Raw genomic sequence first — 22,028 nt, 5'->3', positions numbered from 1 at the left:
GACAGTGCAGTACCACAGAAGCCCCCTGCGTGTCCCCCTAAAGCCCATCCTTTCCCTTCCGTGAGAGGTGACAGCTGGTTTTTGGATTAATCATTTCCTTGCTTTTCTTTATAGCTTTGTGATTTGTGCGTGTATTCCAAAAACATGTATGTACATGTTTGCTTTCCCTAATTTTTTTAATTTTCATATTAATGGCATTATACTGTACATACTCAAGTTTTTGAGATTCACCCTTGATGATTCCTTCATTTTCACTGTTTATGGTATGAGAATACTATAATTTATCCATTCTACATTTAGGTTGTTGCTAGTCTGGGAAATGTATTAGTTATCTATTGCTGTGTAACAAATTACCCCAACACTTAGCAGGTTAAAATAAAAACCTATTAGCTCACAGTTTCTGTGGGTCAGGAATCCAGAAAGAGCTTAGCAGGGAGTGTCTGACGCAGTATCTCTCACCGGCTATAAGCGATATCGTCTGGTACTTCAGTCTTCTCGAGGCTGAGGATAGAGGGAACCCCTTCCAAGCTCCCTCAAGTGACTGTTGGCAAGCCTCTTGGCCTCACTGGCTTTGGTTGGACACATCAGTTCTTTGCCAAATGGGCTTCTGTTTAGGAACTAGTCACAACATGGCAGCTTGCTTCCCCCAGGATAAAGGCTCCCTGAGAGAACGAGAGAAAAAGATGAAGGCCAGATTCTTTTTGTAACCTAATCTCAAAAGTGACATGTGATCTTCTATTTATTAGAAGTGAATCACTAAATGTAGCCCACACTCAAGAGAAAGGGCTTACACAAAACCATGGACATCTGGAGGTTTTAAAGGCTGCCTACTACAGGGGATATTAACAAATAATGTTGTTCTCTAACATTCTTGTACATGCCTTCTGGTTCACATGCACAGGCTCACTCTGGTTCCCTGGATTGAATTACCAGGTTATAAGATTTGTGTATGTGCAACTTTATTAGGTTATTTCCAACCTGTTTTCAAAGTATTGAGCTGGTTTTTACTCCCTCTAGCAATAGACAAGAGTTTCTGTTACTCCACATACTTGTTATAACTTGGTATTATCAAATTTCATTTTTAGCCTGTCTGGTGGGCATGAATAGTGTTTCACTGTGATTTTATTTATTTTTTTTTTAAAGATTTTATTTATTTATGTGAGAGAGAGAGAGAATGAGACAGAGAGAGCACATGAGAGGGGGGAGGGTCAGAGGGAGAAGCAGACTCCCTGCTGAGCAGGGAGCCCGATGCGGGACTCGATCCAGGGACTCCAGGATCGTGACCTGAGCCGAAGGCAGTCGCTCAACCAACTGAGCCACCCAGGCGCCCATTCACTGTGATTTTAATTAGCATTTCTCCAATAACTAATGAAGTGACCATCTTTTCAAACATTGGTGAACTATTGTGCTTTCTCTCTGAAATCCTGGTTCCTGTCTTTTACTCATTTTCATATTGGGTTGTTTGCCTTTTTCTTATTGACTCATTGGAATGCTTTCCTTATATAATGTATAGTATAGGTAATCAATTCTTCATCAGCTGTACATGCTGCAAATATCTGCTTTCAATTTGGTGCTTAGCTTTTCTTTCTCTGTATGTCCATATCTCTCAGCGAACTAAGTTTTGAATTTTAATTTCAAGTTACCAATATTTTCTTTTATAAAAAGAAAATTGGTTTCTCAAAACAGTAATTTTACTATATTTACCTCTAAAAGCATTTATAGTTTTGCATTTGGCAATTTGTCTTAATCCACCTGGAAACTGATTGTTATATTGTTTATTCCATATGGATAATCAGTTGTCTCAGCACCAGTGATCTGCAAGAATTCGGTTTTTCATGTAAGCATGAATTTGTTTTAAGTTTCCTAATCCTGTAGTTATCTAAAGATCTTACCATTTTTAAAATTTTTCTTCAAGAGTTTTTAGCAATTCTTGGATCTTTGATCTTCCATATAAATAAATTTTTTAAAAATTTTATTTATTTGTTTTAGAGAAAGAGAGCATACGGGCAAGGAGAGGGGTGGAGGGAGAGGGAGAGAGAGAATCTCAAGCAGACTCTGCACTGAGCATGGAGCCTGATGTGGGGTTCGATCCTGTGGTCCTGTGATCATGAGCCAACCCAAAACCAAAAGTCAGACGCTCAGCCAACTGAGCCAACTAGGTGCCTCCATATAAATATTTACATAAACTTATCAAGTTCTCCAAAACAAGGAACAAACAAGCAAATAAACCCACTGGAATTTTGGTTGATATTGCATTAATTTTATATATCAGTTTGGAGAGACAAGTCCTCTTTAAGATGTTGCATTTTTCCATCTATGAACTTGGTATATAATCCTATTTATTTAGCTCAACTTTAATGTTTTTTAATGTTTTGTAATATTTTTCATTGTTTTCCTTCTGCTTATGTTTATTAAATTTATTTCCAAATACATTATGTTTTTACTGCTATCGTAAATGTTTTCTTTTATAAAATTATATTTTATAGCTTATTGTTTCTGTTGTATAGAAATTCAGTTGCCTTTTATATATTGACTCTATATCAAACATGACAAACTCCATTAATAGTTCTAAATTTACCTGTACAATCTTTCAGATTTGCTACACAGGCTATCGTATCATCTGAAAATCGACAGTATTGTTTCTTCCTTTCCAATCCTTATACATTTAATTTCTTTTTCCTGTCTCACTGCATTGGCTAGGACCTTCAGTATAGAGTTGAATAAAGGTGAGAAGGGCATCTTGTTTTTTCCTTAAGAAAGAAAAAGATTTCATTATGTCAACTTTAAATATTGCATTTGCAATGGTTAGTTTGTAAATGCCTTGTCCCATGATAAGAAAGTTTGATTCTTCTTCTGGGAAGCACTTTTATTATAAGTAGATGTTTTATTGAATGCTTCTTCTGTAGCTATTGATTTTCTCATATGTTTTTTCCATTTAAATATGTTAATATGATGAAGTGTAGTATTCAATCTTTAATATTTAATCAGCTTTGCTTTCCTGGAATAAATTGTCTATGGTAAATATGCAATAACTTTTATATAAAGATAAGCATTAGATATTTGCATTTATATATGTGAATTGAGATTGGCATGTAATTATCCTCTTTGGTTCTTACTTTATTATTTGTTGATATCATCTCATAAAATAAGATGGATAGTATTCTCACTATTGCTATTCTATGGAAGAATTTGGGCTAGGTTGGAATTATCTGGTGCTTGACTATTTCCTCAAATCACCAGCAAAACCCCAGGTTGTGGAGTTTACTTTATCAAAAGGTATTAAACTTGTTGGTTCAATTACTTTAAGGATTATAGGACTATTTAGGTTTTCTTATGAGTCAATTTTCATGAATTTATTTTCTAAGATATTTAACTGTTATATATATATAATCAAACTTAATAGAATAAAATGGTTCATAATATTCTCTCATTACGTTTAGTTTCATCATCTATTATTATGACCTGTTTTTATTATTAATGTGTGTAAATATACTTTCTCATTTTGTTTTGACTAATTTTGCCAGAATTTGGACTACTTTATTAGCTCTTTCATATACTTACACCCATACACACACATACATGAAACTTAGTTTTTTTTTTCATTAATTGTTATTTGTTTTATTAGTTCTTCTTTAATTTTTTGTTATTTTCTAAGCTTTTAAGGTATATGCTTAGCTCATATGTTTAGCACATTAAGCTCTTAAATTTGTGTCACTGCTTTTTAGCTATATCTCACAAGTTTTGATACGAATATTTTGCTATCATGTAGCTGTAAGTATCTATAATTTTCATTATGATTTCTTATTTGAGCCATGCATTTTTTTAGAACAGTGTATTTTAATTTCCAGTTACTCACATGAGGTTTCTTTTATTATCTTGCAGTAAATGTTACCTAATTCATAATATAGTCAGAGAATGTATGATATCAATTCCTTTGGATTTATTGAAACTAGCTTTATTTATTTTTCTTTTTTAAGATTTTATTTATTTATTTGACAGAGTGAGAGACAGCGAGAGCAGGAACACAAGCAGGGGGAGTGGGAGAGGGAGAAGCAGGCTTCCTGCCGAGCAGGGAGCCCGATGTGGGACTCGATCCCAGGACCCTGGGATCATGACCTGAGCCGAAGGCAGAAGCTTAACGACTGAGCCACCCAGGCGCCCTGAACCCAGCTTTATAATCTAGCACATGATCAGTTTCATTTGTGTGCTTGAAGATAATGTATAGTGTCTAATTATATTAACAAGTGTGGTAATTATACAATCCAGATCTGCCATATCCTTACCAGTTTTTTATCTGTTTGAATTGTCGATTACAAGACAAAAAGTATGTTACAATCTCTCACTATGATGGTAGATTTTGAAATTTCTCATTGTAGATCTGTATATTTTTACTTTATATATTTTGAGGCTCTGTTATTAGTGAATTGGAGTAAACTGAAAATTTTAACATAATGTAAGGATTCAATATTATGGCTACCTATTAATGCTTTTTGGCTTAAATTCTTAATTTGTTCACCTATCAAATCAAGGTTTCTTTGACTAATGTTTACCCTGATTGGTGTTTACCTCCGAGAAAGATTTATCTTTCTTTCATCCTTTGACTTTAAATCTTTCTAAAACTATGTTTTAGGTCATATATAGTCATAAACTTACCGGTATTTTTTAAATGCTGGTTTTAAAATTATTGTTTGAGAGATGCCTGGGTGGTTCAGTTGGCTGGGCATCTGACTCTTGATTTTGGCTCCGGTCATGATCTCGGAGTCATGAGATTGAGCCTGGCATCAGGCTCCATGCTCAGTGGAGATTCTGTTTGAGAGTCTCTCCCTCTGCCTTGACCCTCTCCTCCCCAAATAAATAAATCTTTAAAAATAAGTAAATAAAAAAAATTATTGTTTGACAATTTATAACTTACCACTGAATAATTTATTCCAGTTATATATATTGTGATTAGTAGTGCAAATAGATTTATTTCTATCTCTCTCTCTTTTTTTTTTTTGCTTATTATTTTTTGTGCTTTATCTGTCTCTTTCATTCCCCTCCCCTCTTTTACTCCTTCATTCCCCATTTTTCTGCTCCTCTTATTTCGAAGTTATATGTTGTAATGTGTTAGGTTGAATGTTTTAGGAATACTCTAGTTGTATAACACATTTAATTCATAACATTTATTAGGGTATAATTGAGAAAATTTGCATATATATAAAATGTACAATGTGATGTTTAGATATATGTGTACATTGTGAAATGATTACCACATCAAGCTAATTAATATATTGATCATCTCACATAGTTAACCTTTTGTGTGTGTGTATGTGTGTGTGAACAATTGAGATCTATTCTCTTAGCAAATTTCAAGTATATAATACAGTATTATTAACTATAGTCCTTGTGCTATACATTAGATCTCCAGAACTTATTTACCTTACATACCTGAAATTTTGCAACCTTTGATCTATATATCTCCCCATTTCTTCCACCTCCCAGCACATGCCACTTTCTGTTTCTGAGTTTGACTATTTTAAATTCTACATATAAATGAGATCACACAGTATTTGTCTTTGAATTATTTTGAAACTTAGCATAATGCCATCAAAGTTCATCCACGTTGTCACAAATGGCCAGGTTTTCTTCTTTTTATGACTTTTTTATTACTTTTCTTCTATTTATTTATGACTAAATAAATTCCATTGAATATACATACAACAATTTATTTATCCATTCATTCATTGGATAACCACTTAAGTCATTTGCCATATCTTGACTACTGTGAATAATACTGCAATGAACATAGGAGTGCAAATATCACTTCCAGATATTGATTTCATTTCCTTTGAATATATACCCAGAAATTGGGTTCCTGGATAATATGGTAGTTCTATTTTCAAGTTGGGGAAGAATCTCTATGCTGTTTTCTCTAATGACTTTACCAATGTACATTCACACCAACAGTGTGCAAATGTTTCCTTTTCCCCATATCCTCACCAACACTTGTTATCTTTTTGATAGTAGTCCTTCTAACAGGTGTGAGGTGATATGTCATGGTTCAGATTTGTATTTCCCTGATGATTAGTGGATTTGAGTACTTTTTCATATACCTATTGGCCATTTGTATGTCTTCTTTTGAGAAATGTCCACTTAGATCCTTTGCTCATTTTTTAATTGGATTATTTATTTTCTTGCTAGTGGAGTTGTTTGAATTCCTTATATATTTTTTGTATTAACCCCTTATTGGGGACATATGGTTTACAAATATTTTCTCCCATTCCATAGGTTGTCCCTTCACTCTGTTGATTGTTTCTTTTGCTATGCAGATGCTTTTTAGTTTGAAGTAGTCCTATTTGTTTACTTTTGCTCTTGTTGCCTGTGTTTTGGGGGTTATATCCAAATATTTATTGCCCAGACCAATTTCAAAAAGTTTTTTCCCTATATTTTCTTCTAGTAGCTTTACAATTTCAGGTCTTAACATTTAAATCTTAATTACATTTTGAGTTGATTTTCATATACGGTATTTTTCTGCATGTGGATATCCAGTTATTCCAACACCATTTATTGAAGAGTCTATCCTTTCCCCATTGTGTGTTCTTTGTACCTTTGTTGATAGTGAGTTGAATGTAAATGTGTGGGTTTATTTCTGGGCTCTCTATTTTTTCCCATTGCAAGTACCATAGTATTTTGATTACTGTAGCTTTGTAGTATAGTTTGCAATCGGGCATTTGTAATGCCTCAAATTTTATTCTTCTAGCTGAAGACTGCCTTGGCAATTTGAGTTCTTTTGTGGTTCATATGAATTTTAGAATTGGTTTTTTTTTCTAGTTTTGTAAAAAATGCCATTGGAATTTTGATAGGGATTGTATTAAATCTGTAGATAATTTTGGTTAGTATGGACATTTTAACATTATTGATTCTTCCAAACTATGAACATGGAATATCTTTTCATTTATTTGTGTCTTCAATTTCTTTCTTCAATGTTTTATAAATGTCATCTTTTACCTCCTTGGTTAAATTGGTTCCTAAGTATTTTATTGTTTTTAATGCTATTGTAAATGGGATTATTTTCTTAATTTCCTTTTCAGATACTTCCTGGTTAGTTTATAAAAACACAACTAATTTTTGTATGTTGATTATGTATCCTGCAACCATACTGAATATACTGAATTTGTTTATTAGTTCTAACAGTTTTTTGATGGAGTCTTTATGGTTGTCTATGTATGAGTTTTATGATACTGAAATTCTCCAGCCTTGCTTCTATAATTTTTTAACATATTGACTCAGTTATTTTAAAGTCAATCCCTAAGAATGCAAATGTCCAAACCACCTGTGAGTCTGTTTCTATTATTTGTTGTTTCTTCTGAGTTCTTGGCAATGTAATCTGATTTTTAGCCTCCCCCTAAACCATAAAGTTATGGTTGATGTTATTGTTTTTCAAAGAGGATTTTGGGGGTGGGGGTGAGAAATGATAAAGCACCAGAAGAGTACTTTCATGCCATTAAAGGTTAGTTTTAAGCTTTCTTAAAATTGGTGCAATTTAAGTTTTTCCTTTACCCAAGACCATAATCCTGACTCCAAAGGTGTCATTCTTTTGATATGCCATGGATCCTCTCATGTCTCAACTGAAAGAGTGTGTTGATTAAGAGTGTATTGTTTTTGTGGGACTTGACCTCCACTGCTTTATTCCCAGAATAGTACAGGTACTGAAATAACTGTCACCTGTTTGACATTTTAGCTGCTATTTTCAACAAGCTTTGGTGGATTTTTTTGGAGGTAGTGGTCCCTTCCTGTGTGTGCATAGTTTAAGAGTCAGCCAGTGACAAATTAAGGGGAATTTGTATACAGATTTTTTATATTCACTCTCATAGATAGCTTCTCGTCTGAAATTTTGCCCTCTGAGTTCAGTTGGTTTGAGAATCTTGAATCAGTAAGACTGACACTTTCTGCTTGGCCTCACTTTTTCTGCATTGTGAACTTGAAAATCCCCAGTGGATGCAGAGCTCATGTCCTGTGTATTTCTTCCCTTGGGATTATAGCTTCTCAAATTCTCCTTGTGTTGTTTGCTCTTCCAAGTCTTCCATTGTTTCCTATATTTTGTCCAACTTTTATTGCTGTGAATTTTCAGTGGAAGGATTGTTCTAAATAAGGTATTCTCTCAGTGCCAGATTTAGAAGTCTCTTACCATTTTGTCTTACATTTCAGATAATTTATCTCAGATTATTTTATTTCTTCTTGAGATACATCCTTTAGAATTTCCTTAAAGATCTTTTGAAAATAAATTCTCAAATTTATCTGAAGATAACATCTTTAAGACACTTGTAATAGAAGATAGTGCCAGGGCAGAACTAGGGGTAAGAAAGAAGGGAGGGTAGTATTGGGTAGCATCCAGTTTTAGCTTATTATGGATGGTGCTGCCTTGAACATTATAGTACATGTCTTTTGGTGACATATATATACATTTCTCTTGGGTATATACCTAAGAGTGGTATTACTGAATAGTCCTTATATATATATATATATATATATATATATATATATATATATATTATGTTATGTTTGTAACATTTTAAAAGTACAAAATGCTAAAGAAAGGTGCCTGGGTGGCTCAGTTGGTTAAGCGACTGCCTTTGGCTCAGGTCAAGATCCTGGAGTCCCAGGGTCGAGTGCCACATCAGACTCCTTGCTCAGCAGGGAGTCTGCTTCTCCCTCTGACTCTCGCCCCTCTCATGCTCTCTCTCTCTCTCATTCTCTCTCTCTCAAATAAATAAATAAAATCTTTTTTAAAAAAAAGTTTAAAAAAATAAAAATAAATGTCTAAAGAAAAAATTACTGGTCAACCCTCTCCACTTCCTGAGGTAGCCAAATATGTCCTTATTTTTCCTGCTTAGATAAACATAAACACATACTAGGAGCATTACAAATTTTTTGCTGAAAATATATATTGAAAGCATTCCTCAAGGTATGACTTGAGCTTATCCTTTTTCAGAACTGCATAATATTTTATAGTATGGGTTTTTAATAAATTGTTCATTCATTCCAATTTAGCTGAGTATTTACTGAATGTAATATTTCAAAAGTTATTTCATTACATTCAGGATTTCATGGCAGTCTCAAAGTAGAAACTGGAAAGAAAAACAGAAACTCTAGAAGGATACAAGATTTAAAACAGAGCAAGTGATGTGAAGTTTGAAACAGAGGGAGAGATTAGAACTAGCTGAAATTTTAGCAGATATAGGAAGAAAACAAAAGGCTTATGGGAGAAGATTAAAAGAACATGAAGAAGACGAGAAAACTTACAACATAGGAAAGCTGTGATTTGATTCACTGTTAAGCTACTCTTTGTCTTGTTGAGGAGTGTGCTAAGATTGCCTTCCTCATCCCACAGTCATGTATCTTGTCCATCCATCCATCAAGCAGACATTACCAAGCACCTGTTTGTGGCCACATGAAGTGGAGAATCTAAAGAAGAACAAAACACAGTTCTTGACTTATGGTTACTCTAGTTTGGGGAGTTGTAATGAAACCCCAAAGTGATACAGGATGTAGGAATCTATCTCCTTTACCACTGAAACCACATTCCTGTCAAAGGTCCGGCCTGGACACTGTTTTGTGGTAGGGGAGAAAGCTTTTTACTGGTCACTTCCTGAGAACAGTTTGATCAGGGACACCTTGTCCTTAGGCACCCAGAGAATAGGGGCCAGTGCAGTGATGGGTGAAGGGTGAGGAAACAGCAGAATGTACAGATGCCACACAAATCTTTCAGGCCTTTGGGACCAGCCATAAAAGGGAACAAGCTGGGTTTTGCCCCAGCTTCTAAATTTGAGCTCACCAAGCTAGATGAGCAGACATGGATTCAAGGCGGGACCATATAGTCAGGTTATGGCTCAAAAGTCAAGTGTTATATCCTGCTCTTACTGACTAAAATGAGACAGGACTAGGGACAAAGTTCAAGAATCCCCCACACAGGGAAAAATCATATTTATGGCTGTGTCACTACCAGCTATTTGAGCAAGGATATTTTATCTGTTTTAGTTCATTAAATTTATCAATTTTTATCACAAAATAATCTATATTTCTACTGAAATGTTAACGAGGTGTATGAAGAAAACATACTTAAAAGTAATCTACTGTTAACTGTCTGAAGTAACTGATTCTAATTGTTTGATGTATGTTTTCCACATAATTTGTGTTTATATAAGCATATATAAATATTTAAAAAGTTTTTCCTACAAAAATGCAAGCTCTATTTTTAGTACCATGTTAAACGTTCATTAAAAATATTAATATAGATACAGCCTAACTCCTGGCACATATATGTATAGTTAACTCTTTCTTGTAAATAGTTATGTATCGTTTTATATACAAATCTATATTTATCAACCCCTCCCTCGGTAAAGTCTTACGGATTTGTTTTTTAACCAATCGCCCTGTCGCACTCGGAGCCGTGCCGGGACTCCATCCAGGATTTGGGGCTGCATCGTCTCAACACAAAGCAGGGCCTCTGAGGTCTGGGGGCGGCCAGCCAGGCTCCGCCCCCCCGCCGCAGCCGCCAATCAGCTCCCGGGTGGTACCCCCCTCGCCCTCCCTGCACTGCAGCCCATCTCCCCGCTGCACGCCTCCCACCGCCACCTCCGCCAATTACCGAGTCTGCAAGGCTGACTGCCCTGTCTCCTTGTCACGTCTCTGCAGATCAGTCCCTTCCCCCTCCGGTTAGCCCGGTGTGAAAATTGCTGGATAACGGGTGAGTATCGTCTAAAGATGGTTCTGGAACCGGAGCAGGCCCCGGCGCACCGACCAAGCCCGCGCGGCTGGGGTGGGAGAAGGAGCGACCCGGCCAGAGTCCGGGGGAGCGCGGGGGAGGGGGCGCCTGCGGGGCTGCGAAGGTAGTCAGGGTCTGGGCCTGAGACCGCTTGGGCCTAAGGAGGCAGATGTCTTCCAAAGGGGACTCCCTGCGGTCTCTCCATCTCTGTGTCTGGTTCTGCTTTTTTCTACCACTCTGGCTCTTATTTCTTTCGTGCTTCATTCTTCTTCAGGAATTTCTGCCCTATTACAACACTTCTCATGATGAAATGCTTCGAAGCTGCAGATACGTACAAAAAATAATATAACAGAATTATCAGATGCGGACATTTTATTACCTTTGCTTCAGCGCACTTGCTCTCCCCGCCCCCCACCCTGTGGATGTGGATGTGGATGTGTGTCTCCCCCCTCCCCCCGTGTGTGTATATGTGTGTGTGTCTCCTCCTTTCTAAGAAACAAAACCTGACAGTTAAAATCTTTTCCCCATGAAATCTCATGTCCATCCTCAGATGTAAGTTAGGGTCTATCCTTCTCACGTATATTTTTGTCCTTTTATTATTTATTTTTATGTAAACAATATGTGCGTTTTTGTTTTGCATTTTAAATTTTTCCATGCAACTCAGTACTTGGGGGGTTTGCCTTGCGGTGCTATTAGTCTTGTCATTTCAGACTGGAAAGGGACTTAGCAAGCAAGTCTCCAGCCCTCCTTGTTTATTAGCTCAGAAACTTGAGCCCTGTCGGTGATAAAGGACGTGCTCACTGTCGCTCAGGTGGTCCTTCACTGGGCAGGATCCTGAATTGAGGTTCTCTTGATTTCTGTTCCTGGCGTTCCTTCTATGTTTTATGCCACTGAGCTCACCTACCCATATCCCTTATTGGCTATTAATTATATGGTTCAATTTGGGGAAAGATTTAAAGAAGAAAGGAAAGCGGAAAAGGAGGTTGAAGGGGACTCGGGAAAGGAAGTACGACTTGGATTTGGACCAAAACTCTAGCCAGTATATTAAAAGGTATGCATTTTCCTGGAACATGAAGTATTGAATCTTAGGGCAGCCTGAATATTTATTTTATTTAACAGGCACTAGTACAGTCTTACTGCATGCCAGTCATTGATCTAAGAACTTTACAAGTATTCACTCACTTAATTTCAGCCTTACAATAAATCTGTAATATAGGTACTAATTTTATCATTCCTATTGTACAAGTAAAACTGAGGTCAGCCTGTAGATTGTAGCACTGAGATCTGAATCCGGGACATCTGGTGACAGTCTTGAGTTTTTAACTGCATTTCACATGCTAGAACTAGCTCCTGAGGACGGTGAAGTCACTGGACAAAGGAGAACTCACAGTTTACGGAAGGGAGGGCAGCTGTCAACCGGTGATCAGAAAAGACTTCAAGAAAGAAATAGGAACTGAAATGTACATAGAAAGGTAGACTCTAGTACCTATTGTCCGTTTGAAATATAATATATTCATAACTTACAAAAGAAACATAGATAATGCAAACAATGCAGAGCTATATAAAAGTTGCCCTGCGCTCTTCCTCAGGTCAAACAATATTAACAGGTAGAGATGTAGTCTTCCCTTCTCCCATCATAGTACAAATACGTAAAGGGCTATTTTTTTTAATTATAAAAACGAAAGCACAGCTAACAGTTTTGTACAATTTTTATCCCCCCTCCGCAGTATGTCAAGTACATCCCCCCCAACCAAATGGAGATCTAAGCTCTTCCTAAGAATTGAATAATCTGGCACCGAAGGTGTCCTATCATTTATTCATCCTTTCCCTTAGTAACGAATAGTCAGGGAAGTTTGTCTCTAACAGAACGGCCGTCCACTCTGCCAGGATGGGGGCCGCCGCAATGCCGAGCCAGCAGGGCCGGCGACACAAAGAAGCGCTGTCCCCTGCCAAGCGCCGCCCCTCGGGCTCGCTCTCGCGCCCGGGAGGAAGTGGGGAGGAGGAGACTCTTCGGGAACCTCTCCTCCCCCCCTCCATCCCGGCTGCGCCTCCTCTCCGCTACCAGCTCGCTCGCCCGCCCGCCGCGGCGCTGCCTGCAGGGAAGCCCCTTCCCCGCCGCACGGTGCGTCCCCTCTGCACCCAGCCCTGCCCCGTCCGGCTGCCGCCGCGACCCGGTGAGTGGCCCCCTGCCGAAGCCCCGCAGGCGGGAGAAGGGGCGGCTGGCGAGGAACTCGGCCTGGCTCTGGGGGAGGGCGGTGCCGGAGGCCGAGGGGGCCCGAGGGGGCGCGGGCGGACCTGCGGGACCTGCGGGGCCTGCGGGACCTGCGGGACCTGCGGGAGGGGCCCCCGGATCTGGGACAGGTCCCTCGCTGATTGTGTCCTAGCCTCTGTTGCTGATTTTTCTCTGCTCTGGGCTCCGCGTCGCCGCTGCCGCATTGCTGCCCCTCTCCGGGTTCTGGCATCTGATGTTTGTGTTTGCGTGCTTTGTGTGGTCGAGATAGCACAGGCCCGACGGGAGAACAGCATCTCCTCCGCAGCTTCGTCGGATGAGAATGCCCCAGACCAGGGACGAGGCAGGGCTTGCCCAGGGTCACACAGGTGGCTGGTGACAGAGCATCACTTCTGTCCTACTGCCCTTTGATCTTTGCAAACACTGGCTCTGGGACTGAGCTCCCTTACCCACTGTCACTAGCCCCCGGGGTACCGGTGTGTGTGGGTGGGTGTGTGTGGGGGGGGTTAAGTGCAAGAGGTGCCAGTGGTCTGCGTACCCCTACGTCACCCAAACCGTGCCAACAGGTCTGGAGCGTGCCCTGCCAGGCAGAGCTTTTCTGCTCAGCTCCCTTCCTCCCCCTATTGCCCTCCCCCCCCCCAGCCCCTCTCCATTCCTCCTCTGACGTCACCAACACGCTCTTCGCGGACTGGCTCTGGGCCTGTGTACAAGTCTGGCTGGGGTGAGGGCCTGGGGAGGAACCGAGAGGATCCCGCACCAGAACTCAGTAGGGACAGCCCCTCAAATTTAAGAACGACCTGTGTCCCACGTTGTCTTGTTTCACAGAACGCTGTGCTGTGGGAGGCAGGCTGGTCAACACCCCCAGGCTTGTGCTCCCTGTGATGCTGTTCTCTTGGGAGTTCCCTCGTGAGAGAAATGAGCAAATATGAGTGAGAGAAAGAGAGCCCCTGGGGAACTCAGGAATTGAGAAGGGAGTGTAGTAAGATAGGAATAGGGGAATAGGAAAGCAGCATTTTAAATCGTGCTTACTTTTTTGGGAATGGGGGAAGTATTAGAGAGGACAAGAAGGCCTTTAAAAATAATGGTAATGGTCTCTTTTTTAAGCTGGGTAGTAGGTATATAGGAATCTGTTTAATTTTTAAAATTAACGTTCTAATACATGTATTTCATATTCTTTTTAAATATATTAAACCATTTTTCAATCAAAAATAAATAAAATTGATCTGGGAATATGTAGGACAGAATACAAAAGAAGGGTGAACCCACCCCAATTCTAGCTTAGTAGAAGTTGATGGACATTGGACAGGGTATTGGATGTATAAGGAAAAAGAAACAAAGGGTTCATGGAAGAAAATGGCAGGAAGAAGAGAAGACCCATAGGACTGAACGTCTGTGCTATTAATCATTTGCCAAGGCCAGGCGAGCTGTTTGCCGAAGAAGTGATCTCGGTCTGCCCTTGACACCATCCATCACTCCCGTTATCCACCCACGGAGCATCTCTTCATTCTCCTGGAGAATCCAAAGAACCCACATAGCCCTGATCTCAGACACTTACCCTACTTGGATCTGAAATCAAACTATAATGCAGGATGTGGTGCAGTATCCAAGACAGGCCTGCTACCCTCCTTCCCTTCCAAATACATCTCTTAAAGGGAAGCCCCATTTAGGTTGCATGGGGCCTCTGTGGTAGGGGTAGGGGACTCGTAAAGCTCTCTGCCTGAGTTACAGGTTGAGCGTGCTTTAGAGGTGCCTGGGGTTCCAGCAAGCTGAAAGAGGGCCGAGTTGGCCCAGAGTAGAGAAAGCAGAAGCCACAGAAGGAATACCAAGGATGAAGAACTTAAGGAGAGAAATAAAAGGGATTCCCCCACCCTGCCCCCACCCCAGGCTGTGTCCCTCTGCAGTCCCCAAGCTAGGAGAGGGTAAACAGGCATAAACAGGAAGCTTTCGGTTTAAAAAAGTCAGGTGTTGGAGTCATGGATATAGCTGGTTAAGGTGGGAACAGAACCAGCTGCAAAATTCAAAGAACCTCATAGAGGAGGGAATCAGATTTTTTGAGTAGGTAAATGCTCAGCCGATTGGGAGATGAAAAAATACATTTTAGGTGAGATATGATCAGGTAAGCAATCCAGTAATATATATACCCAAGCATTTAATGTGTGTTTACTTGCTTGTTTGAAGTTATATTACCTGTGTTACTTTTAACTGTAACAGTAATACATACAATTCAAAGGATGAAGACTTGTATAGGGAGAAAGAATACTGTTCACCTCTTCCCTCCCTAATGCAGTTAATGTTGGCATGTCAAAATGTGGCCCCCATAGATTTTTCTCTTGTATAGAAAATCCTGGTCCTTAACCAGGCTTATATATTTCTAGTACTTAAGAATGTGGACTCAGTACAAGATTCCCTGGGTTTGAATCCTGGATCCACCACTCACACTTGTGTGACTTGAGCAAGTAACACATTCTCTGGCCATCACATTTTTTGTTTTGTTTGTTGTTGCCTACCTATAAAATGGATAGTGATCGTACATACCTCACAGGTTTGTTGTCAGGATTAAATACTTTATGAAAGAAACTTATAATAATGCTTGGAACCTGGAAAGCAGTGTGTTGTGATTACTCCTACTAAAATTACTAGTACTACCGTTACTATCTTCATCCCTACAAAAATGGGTTTGTGTGCTATATATTACAGTGATTTGAGGTTTCCACTTAAAGTATATCTAGGGTTTTCTACATATGCAAAACAGATTTAACTCATTCTTTGTAATAGCGACATGATATTCTATAATATAGATTATCATCCTTTATCCAAACACTCTCCCTCTCAGACGTTGGCTTGCCACACACACAGCGTTGGTATCAGGCTGAGGCTCTATCCCAGTCCCACTCGTGGTGCAGGACAGGGGAAACTGGCCGATCAGAGGGGAGCCTGAGTGTTCCCTACCAAACCCCAGCAGGTAGGAGGAGGCGACTCCACAGGAAAAGCCCTCTTCGTTCTGGTCCCCTACTTTTCAAATCTCCAGGCCACCTGCCCATCCCTTTGTCACTTCTCCACAGACTGTTCTCCCATGAGCTAGCTTGAAATACAGCTAGGGAGACAAAAACGTGAGTTCTCTGCTCTGAGTGTTTCTGGAGTACCAGCCCTGGCGGTGACCAGGGCCCAGAGAGAAGGGGTCTGATGGGCAGCTCTTTAGGGGGTGTGCATCCGTGGCTGGCTGGGGGCCATGCCCCAGGGTCTTATGTTGTAATACCAGACTGTGAGGTGGGGTAGTATGCAGAAATGGGATAGGGTTAGAGAGCTTTGGGTTAGAGAGCTGCATCCACAGAAGTCATAGATGGTTCTGGAAAACATTCCCTGTCATTTATCTATCTCCATTTCTAGGTTTGCATTTATCTGTCTCCATTTGTAGTTCTGTATGGCAGTGAGCATCCTTGTACATATATCTTTAATACTGCTGCTCTTGTTTCTGTAAGAAAGGTCATCAGAAGAGGGATTGCTGGCCTGAGGATAGGCTCACCTCTGAAACGGAGCTGCCACCCTCAGATTGCTCTCAGCTTCTCAGCCCTTCCAGCAAATTGTGGTCATGTCCTCCTAGCCTTTTGGACATTGGGCGTTATTATCTGCCTTCATCTTCTTCACCTTCTCCTCCTCCTTTGCCTTCTTCCTTTTTGACAATCTTGTGGGCAACATCATGCATTCTATTTTCAATTGCCTTGACTAGTGAGATTGAGAGTATTTTCACAGACTACTTGGCCATTTAAATTTCCTCTTCTGTGAATATCTTCTCTTAGAAGGGTAGGATTTCAACAGATAGAAAGAGGTGGGAGAGGGAACAGGAAGGGAAAAGAATGGAAAGAGACTCTAAAATGAAAGCAGGGCATGTCCAGGGATGCCAAGTGTTCTGGAAGCTGCAGAGAGGTTAGGTGGCTGGAAACTGTAAGGAGCAGCCAGCCCTGGAGACCTCAAAGCCCAGGATGAAGGTGTCAGATTTAACCCTGTGGGAAAAAGCAAAGCTCTGGGAGGGGGTTCTCTTCTGGGAAATAATGCTATCAGTGGCTTTTAGAAGAACAGAGGCAAGAACAGACCCTGGTGACTCAGAAACTGGGTCAGTTTAGTCGAGGAATGAATTACTGAGCATCTGAACTAGGTTCCTGGCACTATGGTTGGAAACCTTGAACAATGACATTGACAGGACTGTGACCAGCTGGATAGGGGACAGGAGGGAGAAGGGGCACAACTGTGACTCTTTGCGGTTTGCTGTCCTGGCTATTTGTGGACACCAGGAAGAGCAGGGAAAGGACAAGCTCTTGTGAACCAGCTGCCTGCTGATTCTAGCATCTCAAAGATTCTCTGAGGTAAATGTCACCCTCCTTAGCAGCTAGGGACATTGAGCTCATGTAATGTGCCTAAGAGGAGCTAGTTTGGAGGGAAAAGACTAAATTTAAGACTTCTTAATTTTAGAGACCCCTGCAGATGGTAGAGTGTGCTCTTTCAGGAGGATCTTGAGTTTATTCGTTACCTCAGAACCAGGGCCTTCTCATCTGTGCCTGCGGAAGGCACAGTGCTTGTGTCCGGGACTTTCTCAAGGGCCTGTGGAAACACTTGAGAACTAAATGTAATAATAATTAATATTAGTGTTAGCATTGGCTCCAAAATGTGAAAACTATAAAATCAGAATCATTAGATGCTTAGTTCAGTTTTTATAAAATCTGACATTAGGTTTGGTTTTTGTTCACTTTATACGAATTCTCTATGGGGCGCCTGGGTAGCTCTTGATTTTGGCTCTAGGTCATGATCTCATGGGTCATGGGATCGAACCCCACATTGGGCTTCACACTCAGCTGGGAGTCTGCTTGAGGATTCTCTCCCTCTACCCCTCCCCCACTCGCTCACTCAGTCTCTCTAAAATAAATAAATCTTTTAAAAAAATAAGAATTCTCTATTATGCACATTTGCAAGTTAAATAGCTTACTCTTAACCAAATAATTATAAGTAAACATACATATAAATAAACACATATACACATATATATAATAAGTAACTGAAAGACACCTAACTTGTTATTTCCTTTAATCCTTGGGACAACCTTATATGCTAGACACTCTCGTCCCTACTTAATGAATGAGGAAGTGAAGTCTGAGATGTGTCACCCCATCTCACAGTTAGTAAGCAAACAGAGCTAAGATTCAGGCCCAGATAGCCTAACTCCAGAGCCTGAGCTTGTAACTGCTTTGCCATATTACCTTGAGAGTGAGCATATTCTCTGACAAGGGAAATAGAAAGATGTTAAGGACCAAAGATAAAAACATAAGGAACATCTGCATTTTCAGAAGAGGTAAGGGAAGGATAGAAAGTGAATGGGTCAGCAGGTTGAAGATGATGAGGTTGGCTCTGGCCATAACATTACCTGCGGTGAGAGCCTCAGGGACCAGGGGAGCAGCATTGCCTGGTGCCACCGAGTGGGCAGTGAGAATGCCAACCCCTGGATGTCCTGATTATGAAAACACAGCTGCTCTTGGGGCAACTGCTTCAGTAAAGTGTATATAGTGGAGGTCAGACGTCAAGCATCCTAAGCAGGGAGCTCATGGTGAAGAAGCAGAGGATTTATGTGAGTACGCATCCACAGACATACACACTTTTCTCCACTGTGTCCAGGTACAAGTAAGAATCTGCCATAGTTCCTGGTTGTCTGGGACCTGGATTCAAGCCACAGAGGACTTATGCTTTCCACTTCCCCAGCCTATGACTGCGACCAAAGAAGCTTCTCTGAGGACCCAGACTTTCCAGACTGAAATTCTGGGATCCCCAAGCTGGGATTAAAAATATCAGTGTGGGAGTTGAGTGGGGCAGGGGGCAGCATGCGGCACCACTGGATTAGTTTTCCGGTGGCTGTTGTACCACATCACCACAAACTGGGTGACCTAAAACAGCAGAAATATGTTCTCTCACAGGCCTGGGGGCATAGAAGTTTGAAGTCCAGGTGTTAGCAAGGTGGTTCTTTCTGGAAGTTCTGAAGGAAAATCTGTCCTATGCCTCTTCCAGAGCTTCTGGTGCTCACCAGCAACCTCTAGCCTCCCTTGGTGTTTAGATGCATCGCTCCAGTTTCTCTTAGCATTCTCCCCTGTGTGTCTGTGTCTGCATCCAGATGTTTCTTAAAAGACACCAGTCATTAAATTAGGGCTCACTCAAATCCAGCATGACCTCATCTTAACTTGATTGTACTGCAAGGACCCTATTTCTAAATAAGGTCACATTCACAGGTACTGGGAGTTAGGACTTACAGATATCTCTTTGGGGGCACTATTCTGCCCACATTCTCCACTTCGAAGGTTTGCTTCCTTCTGCAATGGAAAAGTGTCAAGCTCTTTTGGTTTGGCCACAAGAATTTAGGAGGAACGGGAGGGGTGTGATGGGGTCTCCTGGGTTGGATACCTTGACACCCCTGGTGAGTCCCTGAGTCAATTCAGAGTCTGTCTCATCTGCGTCGTGGGAAGAACTGTCCCTGCTAGGGGAGGAATGAATTGTTTGGCTCCTTTATTTATTTGTTTATCCATTCTTCGCCAAACTGAGTCTTTGCTTTCCTCTCTACAGAAGTCAATCCAGCCATGGCGACTCCCTCTGCTGCCTTTGAGGCCCTTATGAATGGAGTGACAAGCTGGGATGTCCCTGAAGATGCCATCCCATGTGAACTGCTTCTAATTGGAGAGGCCTCCTTCCCAGTGATGGTGAATGACATGGGCCAGGTCCTCATTGCTGCCTCCTCCTATGGCCGAGGCCGCCTGGTGGTGGTGTCCCATGAGGACTACTTGGTAGAAGCCCAGCTCGCTCCCTTTCTCCTCAATGCAGTGGGTTGGCTCTGTTCTTCCCCAGGGGCTCCCATTGGTGTACACCCATCCCTGGCACCCCTGGCCAAAATCCTTGAGGGTTCTGGGGTGGAGGCGAAGATTGAGCCAGAAGTGAAAGACTCCCTGGGGGTTTACTGCATTGATGCCTACAATGAAACCATGACGGAAAAGTTGGTCAAGTTTATGAAACGTGGAGGGGGTTTGCTCATTGGAGGCCAGGCCTGGGACTGGGCCAACCAGGGCGATGATGAAAGGGTGCTTTTCACATTCCCTGGCAACCTCGTGACCAGTGTGGCCGGCGTGTACTTCACCGACAACAAAGGGGACACAAGTTTCTTCAAAGTCTCCAAGAAGATGCCCAAGATTCCAGTCTTAGTTAGGTGAGTGCATTACCCCAGTGGGGATTTGGTCCCACGTTAAAAAAGACACGGTTCTCGTCTTTCGGTCGCTCCCAGGCTAACAGAAGAGAACTTGGCACTTAGGCATAGATTCACCCTAAATCAAGCAGATTTACCCTCTATCAAACAGATCACCCTAAACCAATCAAGGTCCCCATTGCTACTGCCTCCCCAGACCAGACCACTTAGCTCTTTGAGCAGAGAAAACTTCTTAGTGACCATTATTTCCCTGGTGTCTAGCTAAATGTGAGGAAATGGAAAACAGACATGAGGGACCCCATAAGACAAAGTCTAAAGAGCTGTGGGAAAGGCTTTGAAATGTCCAGCCAGATGGGACTGGGATGGAAGTAAGAACTAGACGATTCAGAAGGTGATCTAGAAGAAAAGATAGCATGAGTTGTTTGTGCTAAATCTAGGAGTTAGAGGAGGATTTTATGTCTGCAGGCAAAACACCTGATGTTGAAGAACGAGGGAGGCAGGCAATGGGTACAGAGACAGGCTACATGGAAGTTCTTTAAGAGCACTGCCCAGTCTGTTCTGTTCGCATCTCATATAGTGCTGAACGTAGAGCAGGTTAGCAGGTGCTCAGGAAACATTTGTTGGCTGGTGATTGGGTGGATGAATGGGGGAGATTAGAGGCTGGAGCAGTCCCAAGAGTATAAGAAGTATACCAGGCCACGCCCTGTTGTACATTAAAACTCGAAGCATCTTTGGAGCAGAGAGCACTGGGATTTCTGACTGGCAGGAGCAGAGTAAAGTAGGATTGGGTGAGGAAGGCATACGAGGGTTAGTACGGACACATAGGGCATGGACCATGGCCTCTTCTTGGCATGGAACGTTTGAAACAAAACCCCACATGTGCCATGAGGAAAGACACAGTCGTTCTGAGGCATAATGACTGACCAAATTGATCAAATTTTCAGCTTACCAATGATTTTCATCCTAAGGAATAGGGAGGTAAGACTTGACCATACTTCTATTTCTAAACAACCTAATCCCCCTTACTTGCCTTCACAGATGTTTTTCTCTACCAAAATCGTACCTCTTTTTTCTTTGGCCTACTCACCTCTCATCATCAATGATTCTCAGCTTGTGGGGTTGAGGGGGTTGGGCTGTACGTGTGTGTGTGTGTGTGTGTGTGTGTGTGTGTGTGTACTGATACATGTGTATGCGCACATGTAAAATCAACTTGAAGATGAATGCTTGAGAAACAAATCAGAGTTAATAAGGGAAGTATGCAGACTCTGTTGTGGAGATTGTGGGTTATCAGTATTGGTTATTTACTAGGTAAGACTGTGTCACAACTCTTGCTTTTGCGGGTAGGTATAGCATAGCTTTGTTCATATGTTGGGTGGGTCATTTTTTAACTTGTGGATGGATTGAAGATGACAGGAGTGATTTTCCTGAGCTGACTGGGTGACAGAAGTATGGAGGAGAAAGTAAAAGGCACAAGAGGGTGTGTGTGTGTGGGTGTGAGAGAGAGAGAGAGAGAGAGAGAGAAAGATGTGAAATACTGATTAAATGCATGGGTTGAGATTAGTATGGAAAAAAAGAAAACAAAAAACCCTCTCCTCCTCACCCCATAGTTCACTTAATATTCACTCTCATGGGGGCGCCTGGGTGGCTCAGTCGGTTAAGTGTCTGCCTTCGGCTCAGGTCATGATCCCAGGGTCCGGGGATCCAGCCCTGCACCAGCCCCTTGCTCAGCGGGGAGCCTGCTTCTCCCTCTCCCTCTGCCCTTCCCCCAGTTGTGCTCTCTCTTTCTGCCTCTCTCAAATGAATAAATAGAATCTTAAAAAAAAAAA

At 41.4% G+C, this 22,028-nt stretch overlaps 1 protein-coding gene across 4 annotated transcripts in view; it reads left to right on the top strand.

The window, feature by feature from the left end:
- TCAF1 (TRPM8 channel associated factor 1) overlaps positions 1-22,028 on the top strand; it is a 49,912-nt gene that overhangs the window by 1,413 nt on the left and 26,471 nt on the right. For 2 of the 4 annotated variants that reach the window (XM_036087228.2, XM_036087229.2), the window contains exons 1-2: positions 12,766-12,918; positions 19,572-20,205. In XM_036087228.2, the coding sequence (XP_035943121.1) occupies positions 19,586-20,205 (620 nt within the window). In that variant the 5' untranslated portion in view covers positions 12,766-12,918; positions 19,572-19,585. Of the gene's footprint in view, positions 1-10,562; positions 10,727-12,765; positions 12,919-19,571; positions 20,206-22,028 lie in introns of those variants that run through there. The other 2 variants (XM_036087230.2, XM_036087231.2) reach the window with 2 other exon arrangements.

This window comes from Halichoerus grypus, chromosome 12 (assembly GCF_964656455.1).
Source record: "Halichoerus grypus chromosome 12, mHalGry1.hap1.1, whole genome shotgun sequence".
Lineage (NCBI taxonomy): Eukaryota > Metazoa > Chordata > Mammalia > Carnivora > Phocidae > Halichoerus > Halichoerus grypus.
The sequence above is the reverse complement of the archived record's forward strand: the minus strand, read 5'-3'. Positions and strand labels throughout refer to the sequence as shown.